General features: G+C 38.1%; 1 protein-coding gene across 1 annotated transcript in view; it reads right to left on the bottom strand.

The window, feature by feature from the left end:
• Nucleotides 1–11,536: 11,536 nt before the first annotated feature.
• Nucleotides 11,537–22,108, bottom strand: part of KCNMB2 (potassium calcium-activated channel subfamily M regulatory beta subunit 2) — a 29,809-nt gene continuing 19,237 nt past the window's right edge. The window contains exon 4 of the mRNA XM_068545416.1: nt 11,537–11,821. Within this exon, the coding sequence (XP_068401517.1) occupies nt 11,537–11,821 (285 nt within the window). The remainder of the gene's footprint in view (nt 11,822–22,108) is intronic.

Genomic DNA, 22,108 nt, shown 5'->3' with positions numbered 1-22,108 from the left:
GTTGTATTTCAGATACTTCAAGCATTCCTCCTTTTAAAACTTAGACCTTTAGGCTAGCAGAGCAGAAGTCTGCTGGGGATGGGAGGTCATGGGGATGAGAAGCAAAAATTTGCTAGTGGATGATTAGGGCTAATAGTGAGTGGTGCTACTCCCATTTCTATTCCTCAATTCCTAGGCCCATGAATCCTGACTCTAGATCCACTTTATATATATATATATATATACATATATATATATATATATATATAATATATATATATAATATATATAATACATATATAATATATATATATTAAAAAATATATATATATAAAATGGAATATCATTCAGCCATGAGAAAGAAGGAAATCCTGCCATTTTGACAACATGGATGGACCCTGAGGGCATCATGCTAAGTGTTATAAGTCGGAGAAAGACAAATATTGTATGACATCACTTATATGTGAAACCTAGAATATCTGAACTCACAGAAACAGAGAGTAAAATGGTAATTTCCAGGGACTGGGGTGTGGGGGAAATGGGGAAATGTTAGTCAAAGGGTACAGACTTCCAGTTATAAGATGAAAAAGTTCTGGGAATCTAATGTCCAACATGTTGACTATTGTTAACAATACTGTATTATATACTTGACAGTTGCTAATGCTAAGAAAGTAGACTGTAGATATTCTCACCATACACAGACACAAAATGGTAATTATGTGAGGTGACGAAGGTGTTAACTAACCCTATTGTTGGTAATTATTTTGCAGTGTATATATGCATCAAATCATCATGTTATATACTTCCCTACTCCCCTACTGGTATTTTCTGAACCTCCAAATAAACTTCTGGCTCTTTGTCTCAGAGTTAGCTTTTGGGTGAACCCAGGGCAGAGACAGGGTATGAACCCAGGCATTTGGTCTCCAGAGTCCATGCTTTTACCAATCCCTCTGCTGACACTAGGAGGAAGGCTAGGCAGAGAGCAGGGGCAAAGGCACAGAGGCTTGAGAAAGTTTGGTGTGTTTGAAGAAATAGTTCAATATGGCTAGAACAGGACGGCTTGGGGAGTGGGATGTGGGTAGGGGAAGATGAGGCTGGAAATGGAACGTGGGATGAATTCATGAAACACTTGTAGGTCAAGTTACGGTATTTGAGCTTCATCACAAAGGCAATGGGAAGTCATTTCACAGTTCTACTCAGGGTGGGATATGATCAGAAATCCATTTGTAAAAGTTCCTTCTGGTGTAGAGAAGGTGGGGTGGGGGCAGTAGAGAGATTGGAGGTAGGAAGACTGATTCTGAGGCTACAGCTACTAGGAGAGTGACAGTGTGGATAGAAAAGAAGGGGCTGACCTCACAGATGCTTAAAGCATAGGGTCAATGCAACATGGTGACAGTGTGGTTGGATCATGCACCAAGGAGAGCAAGAGGTTCAGCGTGAATGGCAGGGAGGGTGGGGGTACATGTGAGCAAAAGTGTTTGTGTGGGTTTAGAAAGAGGGCCATTTCCACTGGACATATTGAGTTGTGAATGCCTGAAGACTCCCCAGGTGGAGATATCCAGAGGCAAATAAAGATAGAGCTTTGAGACTTAGGAAAGAGCCCACAGCTAAATGCAAATTTTGGAATATCAATTGATATTTGTAGGTCTTAAAGCCATTGGCATGGATGGAATTCCTTGGGAAAAGGGAAAAAAAGCTGTGCAAAGTATATGAAATGTTTTCAAGCACATAATTTCATTTGATCTTCTTAATAACCATCTGAGGTGAGGAGGAAAGGTATTATTTTCACCATCACCTTGTAAGGGAGAAAATCAAGACACGGAGAGAGGCTAGGGGGCTTGTTTCTTAGCTGGAAAGAGGAAGAGCTGAGGCAAGGAGTAGGTCCACTGGCTCCATGTCCAGTGCTTCTCTCATCACACCACATTGTCCCTCCCAAAATACATTTGCATGCCTCTACCAAGTGATACAGGGCCTCTCCACAAGTGTTCTTTTTAAAAGAAGGTATCATATCTTCTTCATGTCATATGTCTCTCTTATATTATAGAAATCTGACATATGTCAAATCATGATGTATAATGTTCTTTTCTGTATTTTTTACTGGTTTATGGATACTTGGACAGATGTTTAACATAGCAGTTGGACACAGGCATAGATGACACCAAATCCCATTTGTCAAGGCAGTGCTTGCTTTGCAGGTGAATTCTCAGAGGCTCTGCTACTGCCTGGTCATTTCTCTTGATCCTTTCATTTCTGCATCACCTCACTATGGTCATCTCCCTTTTCATTATTTTTGACCATGTGCTAAGCATCCAACCTAACTCTGTAAAATTAAGTTTTAGGCAGTAATAATTCACATTTATTCACTGGACATCTTCAATGCCTACAGCGAATCTTCCTGAGGTTTTTCTCTTCCTCCTTTTATGCTCTGGGGAGAGCACTCCCCAAACAGTACTGTAAGTTATGCCAGGAAAGGACCCTGCCACAGAACAACCTCTTAATACAGAGAGCACAACCATTTTTGGCCAGATTTTTAAAAAACCCTCTTCCCTCTCTTATTTGCCAGGGAGATGACACTGACATTTGGAAATGTTGCAAATGTGACAAATTGTGACATATTTTATTACACAATTTGTGGTATATTTTACCTGTTTGGGAGAAAACCCTGACAACGTGACATACGTATAAATGAGTCAAGGCCTTGTAATATCCCTGGGGCAGCTGCAGCCAGAACTTGGTTGAACAGACTGAAGGAGCAGCTCGTGGACACAGAGAGCAGCAGGGGGCTTGTCATGTTCTGCTGTAGTTGGCAATTTGCTTTCCCACCTCTTTAAGCATGTGGTAAGTGATGGGGGAAAAATGATCCCAGATGATGGCAGGACACCCTCTGTGTTGTGTGTTTTTCAGCTCTCTGCTGTTTTAACTAATTTCCAGGCAATTATGCTGATGTCTGGTTATATTAGTGGTTTTATTTTAGGCAGAAAAACATCACCTTTTCTCTGAACACCAGTTAGCTATTCTGGCTTAATTGCTATAGAAATCAGGTTATAACTTATTTGTGAGAAGAAACAGTTTCTGGAACTTCTGTCCTCTACCTTCTCCCCACTTTCTTCCCTTTAAAATTTCTAGAACAGAGCCACTACATGATAATGACTCAGTTAGGAAGCAGATGAGCCCTGCCTGGTAAAAAACTTGAATAAACTATTTCTTCCAGAAGGGCGAGTGTGTATGTTTGTGTGTAGACATCTTAAGCACTGTGGTCCTTTCCTGACACACCAGATCTCCTGAGTATACACATTATTTTTTTTGAGGGCCCGAAGTGTTCCACTTATAACCATCCTTTTTTGGGGGGTGGAGTGGAGAATAAAAATGTTTCCAGTGTGATGGTATTTAGCCACATATTAGGTCATTTTCTTCTTACTCTTTCCAGTTTGCTGGAAATTGGAGATAGAAAGTAAGGGATAAACATTTTCGTTTTCTGAGTTGATAGTTCATGTTTATGTCCTTAGTCTCAAGTTAAAGTAAGTGCCTGGTGATCCTTTGTGTAAAAATGTCAATATACTTGGATAAGGTGTGTGGTTAATCAGAGTCAGTTTCTCCATTCTTTTCTAGCAAGAAACAGGAATTGGATTGAGTGCTGGCATTCCTTGAATGTAGCCTTGGTCTTAGTGCCTCTGGTTTAAGTGTATACATTCACTTTTTCCTCCTCCTCTGAGTCTCTCCCTGCACCCCTTGTTTCCTTTATGGGTGGCTCTCTGGAGCCCTTAAACTCAGATGCTTGCTCACTCAGCCTCTTATGCCTCCATTTTAAAGAAGTTTTCTGGAATTTCACACACTGCCTAGATGAGGTTCTATATGAGGACTGAATCCCTTTTCTTACCACCTGGGGGGAGTGAACAGAATCTTCTTCAGAGGTTTCTCCTCCAAAGAAACTAGGGAGCATGTGATATACTATCTCAAATCAATCTCTTGACTCCCCATCTACATTCCTCTGTTTACAGGAATGCTTTCAAATGTCCCAGGAACTGACCTTAGTTATGAGGTTTCATTTGGAAGTGCTGAGGCTGGGGCCAGTCCTCGGAAAAATTGTAGGAGGGATGAAGCTTGTCTTAATCTTTATTACCCAACTTCCATCCATTTTTCGATTCTTTGCCTCAAAACTTCCAGTTCCTGGTCGTAAAAATGATAATGGTCTCTGCCTTTTACTATTATTATTATTTTTTAAAAAGTTTATTTATTTATGTATTTAGTTTTGGCTGTGTTGGGTCTTCCTTGCTGTGCGCGGGCCTTCTCTACGTTGCAGAGAGCAGGGGCTACTCTTCATTGCGGTACATGGACTTTTCATTGCAGTGGCTTCTCTTGTTGCGGAGTACGGGCTCTAGGCACGTGGGCTTCAGTAGTTGTGGCACGTGGGCTCAGTAGTTGTGGCTCGCGGGCTCTAGAGCGCAGGCTCAGTAGTTGTGGTGCACGGGCTTAGTTGCTCCGTGGCATGTGGGATCTTCCCAGAACCAGGGCTCGAACCCATGTCTCCTGCATTGGCAGGCAGATTCTTAACCACTGCGCCACCAGGGAAGTCCCCTGCCTTTTATTATTAATCATCATAAAACAATTGCTGTCATTTCATGAGTGTTTATTATGTGCTAGACATTTTGATAAGCATTTTATATATTATCTCATTTAATCTTATGGTTTGGGTGTTACTATTCCTGTGTTCCAGATGAAGAAACTGATGCACGGTAAGTTAAATACATTTTTCCGAATCTCACAGCTAGTGAGTAGTGGAACCAGGATTCAAACTCAGGTCTGAATGTTCCCAAAGCCTGTGTGCTAATCATTTATTTAGACCTTCCCCCTCTTTGGCATTATTCCATTCTGTAAATTTAAGACTCCAATTGTCTCTTATCAGAATTTACCTTTTATGTTCTTCTATAGCTCCGCTCTTACGTTTCTGGGGTGATGGATGGTTATAGGGTACTTTAGTGTGATGAGGAATTATTGGCTGAGAAAGCCAGCATTGCTCAGGGCCATCTGCACTTTTACTGTCAGGTCACAAGAATCTACACTAAAAGGTACTGATCTCTCCTGGTGGCTTTTCAGGTATTTTGTTCTTTGGGAAGATCTTCAAGCCAAAATACAGAGAAATCTGCTTAACTTGCCTACTTTTTATTAGTAATCCAATTATTTGTTTATTCATTTGAGTAACATTTATTGAGCCCTCCGATACGCCAGGAATTGTATTGTACTAGGGGCTGAGAATATACACACATAATAAAATGAAGATGAATAAAATAAATCCATGTCTTCAAGAAACTTGTAAGACTACTAGAGAAATAAACCACGACTATCATGTGGTGTGATAAGTGTTTTTATAGAAGGGTGCAATGGGATGTTATTGAAGCACAGAAGATAGGCATCTGCTCTGGACCTGAATCATCTGGTGCAGATGAAGTTTGAGCTAAATCTTGAAGAATGAGTATGAGTTAGCCAGATGAATAGAAGAGAGATCAGAGAAAGGAGTCTCAGGCAGAGGAGACAGTAAATGCAAAAGCCCAGAAGTGTGAAAGAATTTAGAACGTTAGGGATGACCACTGATTAATTAGATGGCTGAAGCATAAGAGGTGTGGGGATGACAGTGGGAAAGAGACTTGAAGGGCCATTTCACTCCATGATCCAAGTCATTTGCAGCAGCAAACTGTTACTAGGTCTTGGGATGTAAATTTTCCTAAATAAAGGCAGAACATCAGGCTGGTCTACATCTATTGCTGAATGAAAGCGTCTTCCTTTTAGCAGGCCTTGATGCCTACCAATGTCAGGGGTGCGTTGGGTTTGATTTCCTACTTTACACAAAATAGAAGTGGAAATGGGGGGAATGACCATGTGAAGGTAGCTTGTAGTTTGCCCAGTGGCTGCTGTTCAAGGACCACAAACTACACTGATATCAGAGGTAAAGTAAACTGCTGGCTTTACCTGGTCTTCCAAAGGGCCCCTTTGTTCCAGCCTCAATGGGTTTTTTGAATTTAGTGGTAAATGCTGGCAGTTTCTGAGGCTACTCAACTATTAAAATACTTCATTCTTAGAAGCGGAGACAGTTGCTGATTTCCACTGTTGGATGATTTGGACATGTGACTTCTCATACACACCAAGTAGAATCTTCTAAATAGTCTTGGATGTTTGCTGGGATAACTTGAGTGTTGTTAGTATTCAAGGGTTATTTATTCAGCCAGATAGTGTGACATTTTCAAAGAAATTGAGAGTTGGAAGGCCTTTTTGTTGGTGTTAGCAACAAACCAGTTTGTTTTGCGTGGCCTCGACTGGCTGAGCTGGACCTGGCTCCTGGGATTTCCATTGACAGTTGCCCAAGCTATATTTAGGGCACTCTCTTTTTCTAGAAAAGCTGAAATTTCCCAGCTGATTATGACTTTCTAGAGATGGACCTAAGTGTAGTATTTGCACCAAATTCTGTATCTGTCACAACTGTTGCAAAGGAAGGAATATATTTTACAGGTAGTATGAGTCCCCAATCACTGCTTTCTTCTCAGCATTGCTAGATGTCAGCTACAGCAGCTGAGTGCTTTTGGTTAGAGACAGATACTGTTAATTGTTCTGAAATGATACTTCTGTCATGCTCAAAGATGGCACCAGGACAGTCTGTTTGTTTGCTCACCATGGGAAGAAGCTAAGTGTCAGGGTTTGCAGCTGCCTTAAAAACTGCTGGATTTTTAGTGCAGCAAATAAAAGAGCAGAGCTTTGATGATTCTCTAACTGGAGGAGCCTGACGAGTTTGGACAGACCTAAGTTGAGGGTATTATATGGATGTCTAGATGTTGAAGTCACCATAGTATTGCAGATGGTGAGTGATGCTTCCTGTTGCTGTCTCTGTGACCAGCTCTCTCACTGCATGGTCTAAGAAGGAACCGTTTTCTTAAATGTTATGATGTGTGAAAAACCTAAGGGGTAGGGAGAACCTACCCATTCATCTCTTCACATGCTCCTTAAATGAATTTACTCCAAAACAAGCAATAAATGGGACAATAGAATCTGTGCTAGTCTAAATAGGTATTTATTAACCTCGAAGGAGAAGGCCCTTAAGAAAAACACAGAGAAATTCTCTAGTAACTGATGAATAACAATAGTTGCTTAAATTAGATTTTCTAATTCCAAATCCTTTCCCCATATATTATCACTACCCTCCCTTCTTTTAAACTCGTTTCTGTTTCCTATCAATTCTTTCCTCTTAGCATGGTGTCAGTTGACCCTAAGGGAACCTCTCTGACTGAAACCAAAATATTCCTGCATCTCTCATTGAGTGAAAACCAGAATTAAAAAAATTTTATGAGATGACTAGAGGATTCATAGAAAAATTGCAAGGTAAAATTTGAGCGCCAGTTCTTTTTGCTCCTTTAATCTCTCAGTAACACTAGTTTTTCCTTCCCATATGTGCGGCACTTTTTCTCCAACCCAAAGCTGTGTTGGCAGAAGACTCTGGTATGAGTTTGTCCAAGTTGCCTATAGTGGGCATCTGTTGTTTTTGCTTGCCCAGCACCCCTTCCTCTCTTATTTCACACACATGTGTTTACATCTGGGGAATTATTTGACCCCCACCTGGTGGGCCTGCAGATAACGTGCCCTGCTCTCCGTCATTACGGGGATGGGCCCAGTAGTGTACAAGTGATACAAAGAGAACTGGCATTTTTGAGGACTGATATGAATGCTGGGTTTTTCTCCTGTTTTGATTATAGACACAAGGGATTTCGTGAACATGTAATGGCTGGGGATCATCTTTGCTGGTGTATGGAGTTTAAACAAGAGAAGAAATAGAGCTAAGAGAAAGGGGGGTGGAGAGAGAGAGAGAGCCACCAAGGAGGGGGAGGAGAGATTTTTATGAAGAGATATTGTGACTTCTGCCTACGAAAACTTCTGGTACTGCTAATTGTGCTAATAGGTAGTGGGATTGGGGAGAGAACCTTCAAGCTTTCTCCATAGCCTGATCTCATACTATGTTGGTAACAAGTCATATTACAGTTTGCAAGGGCTTGGGGATTAAATTTGTTTTAGAAGAACTTGGCTGAAGGACAGGTCTGGAAGCCCTAATTAAGTGATTATATTGTTTGAGAGAACAACTTCTCTTCCTACCTAAATGAAACATTTGCTCATAAAATCACTACAAGAATGCACAGAATGACATTTCCTTCCAGTTCCTTGGCATTGCACTGGAGAATGGTACCTTAGCCAAGACGAACCCATGGCACAATTGTAGCAACATTTTGTTAGGAAAACATCTATGCTCCTAAGTAATCTGGTTACTTAGTCAGACAACTTAGTTTGTTGTCATAAAGTTGAATAAGGACATAATGTAAAATTTCAGATAGTGTTACTTTCCAGAAGGCCAAATCATACTTGAGAGGTGGTGCAAGAATAAAATTCACATGGGCATTAAAAGGTTTAGCTAACTTATCAATTTAATTCATTCATGAATGTTTAGGTTCTAACGATTATATTACTAACCTTTTAAAGTTGATGTCATTTATGCTACCTTTATAAATTTTCATTTATGTCATAATTCTGGCTGAATGAGTTATTTTGTATGGTCTTATATTCTAAACAAATGGAAGTTGCTCTTTCCCTACCGTCCCTCCATTTTTAAATAAAATAACACTAATAGAATAAGTTAGTGACAAGAGTATTGATCTGGTTTTGTGTGGATTTAGTGAGTAGATATAGGGAGGCAGATTTCAAATTGTTATCAGGAAAATTTTTAGCATTGTTTTATTAACTGGTAACCTGTCTCACTTCTGGTAGGATTCAAGTAGTAACTGTCCCTATGGCTAGATGATCCCTGCTGAGGATTAGAAGGGATTTATGCATTGGTGTGAATTTTGGGCAAAATGATGTTTTAAGCTATTCTAGCTCCAAAAGACCATATACTACTAGTGGTTATACTAATACTATTAATATGACTTATACATTTTACTATTAATAGTAATAATTGCCACTTGGTAGGCATCTATTATATGCTATATACAGTGCTAGGCACTTTACTTAATACCTCCCAGTTAAGCCTCATACCAACCCTCTGTAGATATTATCCGCATTGATGTGGATTAAAGACCTAGCTGTTCTCTGTTTTTTCGTATGTATTATCTCAACCCTTCCAGTAGATTACAAATTCATTCTTAAGAGAGAAGTCAGTGGTATACTTTGTATTATTCCTTGTAGTTCCTGCAAATGTGAAAGGGTGGAACAGATTCAGCTTAAAAATTGTCTGCTCAGTCCTGCTTCCCTTCCAGACCTCATCAGTGTTATCTGAAAGACCCCAAAGCCCTGTAAATGGTTACCACAATGGGAAAGCACAAGCTGGGTACTTTCTCAGCTCTCTGTCATCTTAGTGTCTGTGTAACCTTGGGGAAGCTACTTAAAATCTCTGAGCTTCAACATTCTCATCTGTAGGATAGGATAATAGTAGTGCTCCCTCTAATAGGATTGTTATAAAGATTAAGTTAGTTAACACATGCAAAGCATTTAAAACATTACTAGCCCCAGTTCTTTCTCCTTTAATAATGAGTATTTAATTGCATATACATTTAAATTACTTTAAGGGGCTGTTGCTTTATTGGAATTCAAGAAGGCACTAATTAACTTCTTTTTGGTGTCATTATTTTGAGATTTCTACAATCTTATCTGATACATCAATTGGGAATCTTTAATTAAAATTCCAGAGGAAAATAAAAAGTAACTCATATAATAATACTTGCGTGTGTTTCACCCTTGGATCACTTGAAGGAAGCCCAAGGAACATTAAAGGTTGTAAATTTTTAGCTCTGTAGTCACAAAGATTTCTCTATCATCTTCAGAATTATGTTTTTAAGGTGGAGTAAGAATTGAGTTTTCCATCATATTTTCCAAGTATTCATAATATTGTGTGTATGTGTTTGGGTGTTAAAAAGGGAACTTTCTTTATGATCTCTTTAAATAAGCTTAAAAATAGCGAATCATAGGTTTTTGGCCTGCCATGGGCTTGCCGGCTTAGAATGCAAGAGGTATTCAAATCTTGCTGATATAATGGATTTTTTTTAAAGTTTTAATTACACATTTGAAGTCCTGATTATACCCTATGGATTTATTTGTTTATGAAAAGTCAAACTATGTATTACAATATTGCAGAATACTTTCTACTACATCAGATTAGTTTCGCCATTCATTCCACAAATATGATTTGTAAAATTCTGCAATACCTAGAAAACCTTGATACTACATTATAAAAAGGTACTTAACTAGATGAGAAAGATAGATGTTTGTCTTCTTCTTCTGATATTGATGTTAAATAAAAGACGGAATGTTTCTGTTTAAAACCAATTCCTCATTCCCCCACCCCTGCCCCCACCCCAAACACAAGAAGTGAATGTCAGTGTGAACAAAGGCTTCCTTTAAATTTGTTATTCAGTTCAAGTGTGTGTCAGGAAAAAAAAGTGTGTATAAAATCTAACAACAAAAAAGGTAACTGTAAATAGAAAAGTAAAATATGTAGAGGAGACAAATATTCTGTGCATATAGCTCTAAAATCCCATCGGGGAATACTTGTCAGAAAGAGAGACTACATACTCATTAATTTAAACATAAATTCCCAAAAGCAATATTCCAACATGTTAATTTGCCATGATAGATTTACCCATTGAAATCAGTCCACCAGTCATGACCAGCAAGTAGGATCTTAATTTTACCATCTAACAGTTCAATTGAAATGGAATAAAGATTTTAACACAAATATCTTAGTAACATAGACTTTCCCAGATTGTAACGGAGCATCTATTCAACATTGTCAGTTCACAGGTAATGAAACTCCTTGTAAATGTTATCTCCTCACACAGTAGCAGGGTCTTACATGGAAAAGGGCTCTGTTCACTTTCTATTTAAAGCACAGGAAGAGATTATAGAATTGGTTAAGGAAAACAGCTTATTTTTTGGAAATCAGTTAAAAAATCTAAAGTTATGAGTATAAAGTAATAAAAGAAAAATAGCTGGCTGGGTTTCCCCCCTTCTCTACAGTGATATGGTAGAAATACAAGGAAAATGCATAGAGTCCTAAAGGAAATCTGGTACCTTCACTTGCTACAGGGCTCAGTTTAGAGTAAGGAAAAAAAATATTTTTGGCTGTAGCTTTAGTAGACAATGAATGATGAAAAATATTGCAGAAATATCTTCAAGAGATCTGACAACTCTGAGCACAGACCTTATCACATTGATATTGTCTATATTCCTCCACGAAGCTTGGCAAATGAATAACTGAGCCCAATTTTGGCGGAAGGAGAGAAGGAAGTACTAGTTCCAGCATTGAACCAAGATTATGAAAAAAACCCAACCAACAAAAAACAGTTATTTCTTCTCCTGAATAATAAAGACATCATGTTTGCATATAGAACAGCTTTTGCGTTATTGCTCTACGTATAAGAATATATTAAGGAACTCATAACAGACTGCACATTACAAACTTAAGGTTCTTTGGTGAAGAATGAAAGAAAACAGTATTTGAGCTTTAAAGAAAATGATCTCATCCACTTTGCTTTTATCTATTGATCTGTTGAATCCTCTCACAGAGCAGGGAGAGGTACTGTGTGAGTTTCACCATGGCAACGATAGCCACGCCCCCAGCCATCATACACGTTGGCCAAAAGAGTGAATGGAACAGCACGTTGGAACTGTAGAGTTTGGTTAGGATGACACTCTTCTGGTTTCCTTCCGGGTCAGAATAGCAGGAGAAGTGTTGGTACTTTCTGAAGTTTTCCATGACAACATTCACCAGGGACATGGATTCTTCAAAATTTTTTCCACACTTAGGTATATAGGAGCACTGTGGAAAATGAGATAAACTGTCACCAGAAGATACTCTGTGTGTGTGTGTATGTGTGTGTGTGTGGTACTAGGAGGAGTATTGAGGCCAACTTAATGATCTGTGAAATAACCATGATGGTTTTTCTTTTCATATTCAAACTAGTGCCTCTAGAAACCCTAAGAACTCACACACTGATTAAAACAATGTTTTTAGGTATCCAACCAAGATGTACTTTGATAGCTCACTCATATAGGTTAAATATTGATTAAAATTAGGTGACTCCAAAAAACAATTGGATAACTCCAGTGGATTCCTTTTCCCACAGCTAAGCATGGTGAGTGTTCATTATTCTCCATTGAACATACTTTTCCGTGGAATCAGAGTGTCAACCTTTCTGTCTTTATCTGTCCACAGCTGTTTATGTAATATCAAAAGCTGCCAGTTACCTCAGGGAACATTTACTCTTATCTTTTCAGCTTGGCTTCATTTTTTTCAGCCAAATCACCTTGGTCACCTTGCTACTAGTCAAGAAGACAGCTATACCCCTGGTGAGCTGCTAAAAAAGAATCTCAGAAAGTGTAGGGATATTGAATAAAGAGCTGTGATAAATGGTTCATGCCCAGTTAGTGTTGACAAGGTAACTTTTTCCATAAAGCAAGGAAACATAAAGCAGAATCAATTCAGTTTACTCTTAAACCAGCACTCATCTGAGAATTTACAATAACTTTTCTTTGATTTTTTTCACCTGCTATCTTTCTTGCTATATCTCTTCTATATGCCTCTCCTTTTTTTCCCTACACACTTACATCCTCTGATTTCTTTCTTTGTATCTCTCTTTTCCTTCCCTGCCCTGCCCTGCCCGCCAGCCCTCACCTCTCTATGATATTTTCCCCTCTATTCCCTCTTCCTGTTCTCCTTTCTCCTTCTCTTCTCCCTCCCTCTTCTCTGGATAGAGATGGAATTAAAGAACTTTGTAGTTTTTCTTTTTATTACTTATTGGATATGTTTTTGCATATATTTTCCTAATTTATAGAGCAGTCTTTGAGGAGATGAAATCTCTGTGAACCTCTTCCTTGGTCTGTATATGAACAGTGACAAAACTGATATAACAATGCATTTAACTTTTTAAAAAGTTAGGAAGAAAGAGATTTAAGTCACTTCTCTGGGAGATGTGTGGGCCCTTGGTTAAGTCTTTGCCCTCTTTATGGTAAGGTGCCTCCCAATAGGAAAAAAATTCCTATCCTTTGTTATACACATTATCAAATGGTTAATTGATTTACCTGAATTAAAATGGTTTGTGACAAGATCACTGCTAATCTCGTGTTTTAATGTGAATTAGAAAACTGTGCCCCCTCATCAAAATACTATTATTCTCTGTTGAAAAATTGTCATAATACACTGATTTTATGAAAAAAACCCTACATATTTTACTGCTATTACCAGTTTATAAGTTGTGATTTAAATATTGACATCTATGAGTTTTACAATGTCACTGGTACCCCTAGGATTGTACAGTACACAACTCACGCAACTGTATGTAGAGATACAGATGAGGTGGGCTGTTGGTGAACTTTGAGCTATACTGATGGGAGCTTAGGGGTAGGTCCCTGGAATTCCAGAACCAATTTAGATTTGTATATTTCACAGGAAGAAAATATAAAAGAAATGGAATGAGTTTTGCTAATGGAGTATGTTTGAATGACTCTTTCCCCTGACTTTATTAGTGGGTATACTGGCACTTGCTTTTTTTCACTGTGCTGTAATCACTGGATTATTTGTTTATAAACAGCAGGAAGATCCTTCAGTTAGTTAAGAATGGAGGATGAGCATGCTGACATTTATCATAAACAAGGCTTAATATTCTCATACAAGGGCTGGTTGACACCCTCATATTTAATCAGCTAAGAATAAATGTGAGTACACTCATAAATGTGGTTAGTGCCGAGAGCTGGTACTAGCACAACATTAAGGGTCTGAAAGTATCTCCAAGAAAGCAGAATTTCTCAGTGAGTTATAACTTAGTATGAAAATTGGTCTATGACTGCCATGATACATTTTCTACTGGTTGGATGCTGGATTGAAAGAGTTTAAAGCAGTAAGGGGATACCTTTATATTTTTCCTTCTTCAGCACTGCTCAGATCATGTCTACAATTTTTTTTAATGCTTTGATTCAAAAAACATTAAAAAAATTTAAAGATAAGTCATTTGTGGTTGTATTAAAAAAGAGCCAATTTAGCGTATGAATGCATCAGGGTTCTTTATATTTTGGTGCCAAGAAAGTTTATAGTAGTAGTTTTAGTGGCTAACAGTACTAAGTTATTGAAATGGTCTCAATAAAAATGGAATTCCATTAAAAATGGAGTTTTTTCTTTTCTTATGCTCTTGTGAATTGATTTGGCTTTTAAATTTTTTTTGGAGAAACATTTATCAGCCAGTGACAATAATTTTGTCACTATATAAGATTCTTCCAAATACAATGCGATATACATTACTTTTGAGACCATCTAGCAAGGTTGTAATACGGGAGCTGCTTTATTAAAGCTTCCAGTCATCAGGGTCTCAAATGCACACGTTTGGACTGGCCAGATGAGGTGTGTGCCATACGTGATCGGGTGTGGGTCCTCAGGGCCAGGTACTTAGAAATGCAACTCCACGTTACTGGTAGAGAAAAGATTTCTCTGCCCTTGTGTTTTTAGCTTTTTCTAACCTTGCCACCCACAACCTTTCAACACACATAAACTGGCTCCCACTAGACTATTATTATCCTTGAAAATTCTATCATAATATGTCAATCATTCATTTACTTTTATTATTGATGGGTCCTTCTTTTGTGCTAATGAATATATAAGGTAGTATCACAAACCCCTGACATGTCTTCAAGAGGTCTGGTTACTGTGTTTCCATAAGCAAGTTACTTGGCTTCTCAGAATCAACTTTTTTATATAGTAGGGTTAATAGAGCCTTCCTGGCAGGGTGTGTGAAGATTAAATTATGAATATGCATAAAGCATCAATAAATTTTCTTTAGCATATTTTTTATTGGAATATCACATTTGTCCATACGATCTAAAGTCTTTAAACAAGTGCCACATACTAAACTGCGAAAACTTTAAGGAGGGTAAAATTACTAGTTATGTGGTTTTCACAGGAACAGTCCTGTCTGATGGCTCTTGTCACGTGTTCCTTGTTTTTGTGCCCAAAGAGATTTGACATTATGCTGAATCCTACATTAGGATTCTAAGTTTTTGTTTCAAACTATAGCCATGTGTATGTTTCTGAGGCTGGTATGAATTTGGGGTAAAGATTTAGTGATCTTATGATTTAATCACATGTTTGGAGAGTGCATTTCAACAAATGAAAACTTTAGTAAGTGATCAACACTTAGTTGGAAAAATGAAATGTAGATTGAAAAGGTAAAAATCCTTGTGTTTTTAGATCATTCTTTTCTTGGTAGGAGGTATGGGCTAGGAAAGATTTAACTTTTAGACTGCATGATATTTAACACAAAGGAACATATGAATAATAATTTTATATACACAAGACACTTAAATGCCACTCAAAATTTGTTTATATATATTTATATTACCATGGCTATAGGTCCTTCTTTCTTTTGTGCCTAACATATGGATATAGAAACCTAGCAAAACTCTGAGGCAGCCATTCAGGGGAAGATTTAGACCCTCATCTCTCTTTTCTTTCTTTTTTTAATTTTAATTTTTTATTTTTAATTAATTAATTAATTAATTTTTGGCTGCACTGGGTCTTCGTTGCTGCAAGTGGGCTTCCTCTAGTTGCAAAGAGCGGGGGCTACTCTTCATTGTGGTGCGCAGGCTTCTCACTGCGGTGGCTTCTCTTGTTGAGGAGCATGGGCTCTAGGCACGCGGGCTTCAGTAGCTGTGGCTCGCGGGCTCCAGAGCGCAGGCTCAGCAGTTGTGGCGCACGGGCTTAGTTGCTCCGCGGCATGTGGGATCTTCCCAGACCAGGGCTCGAACCTGTGTCCCCTGCATTGGCAGGCGGACTCCCAACCACTGTGCCACCAGGGAAGCCCTCACATCTCTCTTCTTAATCCTGAATTTTGTTAATAAACCCTTGTGCTTTCCCAATTCCCTTAAATTCTCTTCAGTATTGAAAATACAGAGATGGTCCCACAATGTGACCCTTCGTCTCCCCAGCTGAGAAAACCTGCATCCTGTCACCTTTTCCTGACTGTCCTTTCCCTTACCACAAAGATCCAGCAATTGCATCTTCTCTCCAGTTCTTTGGAAAGCAACTGAAAGTTTTCTTAGCCTCTCTTCCAGAATCTTTCACATCAATAGAGTTATTTTTATTCTCGTGATGGACAGACGTTTTGAGAAAGTACCTGTTGGGCTTTTGCTTAACCATGCTTCACTAGGCATGTGTGAAGCAAAAAGTGACAGGCCTTCACCCTAAAAATAAAAGCTGTGGGGAGGAGTGGGGGCAGTAGGAGGGGTATATTTGGCTGGATAACCTCACTGGTCAGCCTCCTTTTCCTTATGATGGTAGGAAGGGAACTATTAATTCTCAGGATCACCCCAGGGGAAGGGTTTGTTCTTCATTTGTTCTTTTATTAAAAGGGCAGTGTCTTATTTCAGAGAGGGGTTAAGTTTGGTGAAATCTAATCAATATGTTTTGAGTGTCTCTAAAGTACCAAGTTGCATGCTGGGTATAGGCATGAAAAACATAAACAATTTAAAACAGATCATTAGAGAGAAACAGGACAAGGGTGGTGGGAGTGATGAAATGGGACCAGCAATGAGGCTGAAAGGCTCTTAGTAAAGGCTCTACACTTCACAGAGGTGGGCCACAAATTTGTCAGAACTCTGTGGTTTCCAGGGCATCCTAGTCCACAATGCGTACGAGATAAAAACAAAAACACTGCTCATTGAAGCATAAATATCTTGGTTCCAAAGTCAGATGGGACTCCTTCAGTGTCCACAAACAATGAGTATTGTGTACATGTTTATTAAGCATGTATGACGTGCCAGGCTTTGTGTTCTGTGCTGGAGAAGGAGACATAATCCCTACATTCAAAGGATGTAGAGATCCCCAGCTGGCAGTCTTGGAGTACTCTAAACTTTTGAGTTCTTTGAACGTTAGTGATGGACAGAGGAGGTGAGAGAGTAAACTGGGATGGTATTTTCATTCTTGTTTGAGACTTGCTGCTCTTTACCATCACTTTTAAAAAAGCGAATCCCACAAAATGTAGACTGTTTTAGTTTGCACTTCTAATATCTGCTTGATTTTGGCAAGTGGGACTGTTTGAAATGTTTGGTAGAGGAGATGAAAACAGTATTCACACTCTGCTATGTACCATAGTTTCCTGCAGTATCGAGACACAGATTCCTCCAGAGAGGTTTTCCTTTTCTGTGTTTCCCAGAGCTTTCACATTTATTGTGGCATTACTGCTTGATGTGGAGTAGAGGAGAAGCTTGAAAGACCTAGGAAATCCACTAATGAAATAGAAGCCATGTGGAGCTACAGGATTAGTCAGTACCCACAATAGCTTAAGCCATGGAGCCCTCAGGTCCACGATGTATCCAGTTAGCCCTTGAGTAAGTTAGATATCTAATTTGACCTTGCCCTTCACCATGATCCTCTTTCTCAGCAACGGAAAGGAGTAGGTTCATTTTCCATGCTTTTCTTCTTGATGCTCAGTGCAAGCTGTTTTGGGACACATTCTTCCCTTCATTTCTGCACAGAGATGCCCTTAACTGTGCCATAATTGAGTTTTGGTGAGCAGTGACTAAACTTTGTCAATCACAGAAGCATTTCTGAATCTATGGTCCATAGGCAGTTTCAGGAAATTTCTAATTTAAATATCCCTAAATTTAAGGTGCTGATTATGGGGATGTCATATGTGAAATTTCTGGGCATGTTTTTTCCCATCTTTTCAGGGTGCACTTCTATCTAATATCCATTCTGTGTAAACTGGTGTTGAATATACAACCTTGACTGTTCCTATGGATCACGGATAGTTCATGGCCTTTTACTTGATCCTAATCACCTCTTGGAGTATGATGAAATGGCATGGATTCTCACCTATTCACTAAAATATACCATCAGAAGGAAAATATTTCTTAGAATTTAGAGTTTTTTAAAGCTCTTATCTTTACTCTCTCAAGAGGATACGCTAATGTTTTGCTTTTTAAGAGAGAGCATGTTTAGGTAAAGAGACTTAGACTTTAATTCAGACCTAATTAGTGAATGTGTGACTTTGGGAAAATTATTTCATTTTCTGAGCTTAGCTTCATTATTGTGAAGTGGAGATAACAGTGGTACCTAATATGTGAGATTGATGCTGTAATTAAACAAATGAGTTCATGTAAAATATTTAGTATTATACAGTGCCTGGCACATTTTAAGCTCTTGATAAAATTTGGCTATTACTACTTTAGGAGTAGGGTTTTAGTCAGGATTAAATGAGATGATTTTTATAAAGTTCTTGGCATAGTGCTGGGCATATAGTATATAGTAGATACTTAATAAATGTGGGCCCCTCTTTCTTTCCAGTGTTTACAAGCTTTGATTAAAATTATAGAATCTCCCAGCATTCAAGCTAAAAGCTAAATAAAATCTGGAGCAGTGGTTTTGCCACTGTCTGGAGACATTTTTAGTTGTCACACTTGGAGGGAAGATGATGCTAGTCATCTAGTGGGTAAAGGCCAGGGATGCTGCTAAAGATCCTACAGTGTACAGAACAAGTCTCCACCCTACCCTCACAGACAACAAAGGAATATTCCACCCCAAATGTTAATAGCCTCAAGGCTGAGAAATTCTAGTCCAGATATGTATACTCTCTGGACGTGCAGAACTCAGAAGGCTTCAGAATGGTGACAAAACGAGGGGTGATGCTGAGTCTGGAGTTATAAATAATTGGTTAATTTATAGAATTTACCCTCCATCCAAAATAGCTGTCTTCCTCATGACAGCGATATATAAAATACCACATATATGGTAGTATACTACATACCAAAAATGGATATACTTTCTGGTTTTGCACAAAGATTCATTTTTAATGCTCTCTTAAATCAGATGGGCATGTTTTGGGGATCCCTGGTGGGTAAACAAGGTTTTAAACTCTCAAAGGAGATCAGCATTGAGAAATTTAACAACCATAGTGAATTAATACTCAGCCACAGTTTATGATTCCTGTGACAGCCTTGTAGCCAGAAGAGGCAGGGGCCCTTGAGCCTGCTTGCAGCTCCTAGAGACTGTTAGTCAGCCAGTTGCTCCGCAAGAGCATGCCAGCTTATCAGCTGAAGCAGCTTCAGTTGTAATATGGACAAGAGGTTGGTCACTGAGTTTAAAAGCCAAAGAAAAAGAATATATGAGAGAGTGTGAAAATTTAAAAATAAAATCCTTTTGGATATCTTTCTACAAAGAAGCAGACAGCTTGACTGATATACCTTTGCCTCCTGTTGTCCCAAATCAAACATTGTCAGTAGTGCCTTATGTATCTCAGTAAAACCATGCCCATTCATTGGTAACTATGGGGAAGACTACCATTTTTGGTGAGCTTGGGGAATAGTAACAAGAAGGAGAGGTCAAGATAGAGAATATTTTAATTTTTCTCCCCAGGAATATCCTGTATATTTCTCATGCTACATTAAGATCATGGTTTAGTGACCTTTTGACATGGCGATAACTGTATTTTCCACGTATTACTTCTGATTAAAGGCAGAGGACAGCTAACCAGCGAGTGAAGAACTACTGGGCCAGGAAGGTGATCCTGCTGTTTAGTGTTTTCTTTCCCCTGGAAGTGTCTGTTGATTCTAGAAGGCGGCTGAGATCCTAGAAGGTTGGATGGAATTTTTGACAGCCTTGCAGAGCTAGGGGCAGGAATTATCATTAACAACCTATCAAGTGGGGGCCCTGATGACCCCCTATTTCGTTTGGGCTGGGACTGTTAAGGGCTGCATCCTAGGAGTAATGGTCAACCTGAAGAAGATAGGCCCTCAAAGGGACTTAAGTTCAAACTTGAATATCTCAATTTATGTAGTCAGAATAAGGTGATCATGAATGGCACCTAGGGGCCTTGCAGAAGCAAATGGAAATAATTTTGGGGAAAGATGACATCATGACATCAACCTAGGCTTAAAATTGTTTTTATAAATAATTTTGCAGATACGATGTTTGACAACTAATAAAAAATAACCAGACATTACAATGCAACATGAAAACAATTAAGAAAAAAAAAAATAGAACAGGCACATAGGGGCTTCAGATATTGTAGTCATCAAAATAAACTTTAAAATAACTACAATTTTACTTTTATGTTGAAGAATTTAAAAGAGAAGAATTAGAATACTGCAGAAAACTAGAAATTATAAATAAGATCCAAATGGATATTCTAGAAATGAAAAATACAATAAAAGAAATTAAGAACTCAATGGATGGGTTTAACAGATTTGTCAGAGCTGAGGAAAGAACTGTGAATCAGAAGGTAGGTCAATACCTAGAATGAAGCACAGAGAGACAAAAGGAGGGAAAATATTGAATACAAAAGAGACAGGAAGACACACAGGGGATACAATGAGATACCTAACATATAGTTCGTAGGAGTTCAAAAAGGAGAAGAGGGAAAGAATGAGAGCAGAGATAATATTTGATGAGATAATGACTGAGAACCTTCTAAAACTGACAAAGAACATCAAGGAAGAGGGAGAGAGGCCCTGGGAACACTAAGCAGGCTAAATAGAAATAAATGTTTACTTTGGCATATAGTAGTTCAACTGTAGAAAACCAAAGAAAATAATCTTTAAAGTAGACCAAAATTACCTTCAAAGAAGTAGCAATTAGACTGAGAGCTGATTTCCAAATAGTAGCAATGCTCACCAGAAGAAAATGGAATGCTTTCAATGTACAGAAATAAAATAACAGCCAACTTAGAATTATATACTCAGTGAATATATACTTTGAGAATGAAAATGAAAAGAAAATATTTTCAGACAAATGAATGCTTAGAGATTTCTTTAGAGCAGATATTGCACTGAATAATTAAAGAGTGTTCTTCAGGAAGTAGGAAAAAGTGATCCTGGACCAAGGATAAAGGAAGGAATGAAGAATAAGAAAATGGAAAATGATGTGGACACATCTAAATAGATAGCTACTATATACAAAAACAATAATAATATCTTCATGGGCTTAAAGTATATATCGAATAAAAATGATGATAATATATAACTTGAGAAGAGAATAAATGGAGTTAAAATGTTTTAATATCCTTGATTAGTCAAGATTGCAAGTTGTAATCACTAGTTAAATACTAAAAGAATAGTGACAGAACACATAACTTCCAAGAAAATAGAGGGGGAAATGGGATCATAAAAATAATCCAGTGAAGAAAGGGTGGTATTTTCATAAATGGACTTGGACAAATGATTGTCCATATGAATAAAAAAGAAATCTAGAAACTTGACTCCTGCATAAAAATCAATTCCAGGCAGATTGTACTCTAAATGTGAAAGGAGAAACAATAACATTTCTAGAAGATAATTTGGGAGAATGACTTCATGATCTCAGGGTAGGTGAAGACTTTTTAAACAGACAGCAGGGCAACCAAACATTTGAAAAAAAGAAAGAAAAGAAAACAAAAGAAAGAAAGGAAGAAGAAGAGAAAGAAAGGAAAAAGAAAAAAAGAGAAAAGAGAAAAATATTGACAAGGTTTGGTTGCACTGGAATTAGAGACTTCTTTCATTCAAATACATCATTAAGAGAGTGAAAAGGCCACCTTTCATTTCAGGAGAAGGTATTTGCAACACAACAATCGAGGAAGGTTCATATCTAGATTTAAAGAATTCCTACAATGAATACTAAGAAGAAACCATCCAATAGAATCAATTCAATAGAAAACAAGGGACTTGAACAGACATTATTAAAAAGATATTCAAAATGCCAATAAATAAATGAAAATGTACTTAATAACATTAGTCACCAGAACTGCAAGGTTCTGATTTCCTGCAGTGCAGGGTATGTTTTATTTCTTTGCTTTCATGGTGGTTATGTGGGGGAATCTCTATAACAAGTGCTTGAGCTGTACTTTTTCATTTCTTGCATGTTTTACAGTTAAAAACAAGGTAAATAAACCAAACAATGACCTAGTATCATACTGACAGCAGACAGAATACTGGTCCTAAAATTTTAACTGAGATTTTCCATGGTAGGTTCACTCCCAATTTATAGCTTACATACTGCATTCATAGGGTTTATAGCTTACATACTGCATTCATTCATACTGCATTCATACTGTAGTGATAAAATGTCAAAACGAGAAAATGGAAATAT

This window comes from Eschrichtius robustus, chromosome 6, assembly GCF_028021215.1.
Source record: "Eschrichtius robustus isolate mEscRob2 chromosome 6, mEscRob2.pri, whole genome shotgun sequence".
In the NCBI taxonomy this organism is placed as follows: domain Eukaryota; kingdom Metazoa; phylum Chordata; class Mammalia; order Artiodactyla; family Eschrichtiidae; genus Eschrichtius; species Eschrichtius robustus.
The sequence above is the reverse complement of the archived record's forward strand: the minus strand, read 5'-3'. Positions and strand labels throughout refer to the sequence as shown.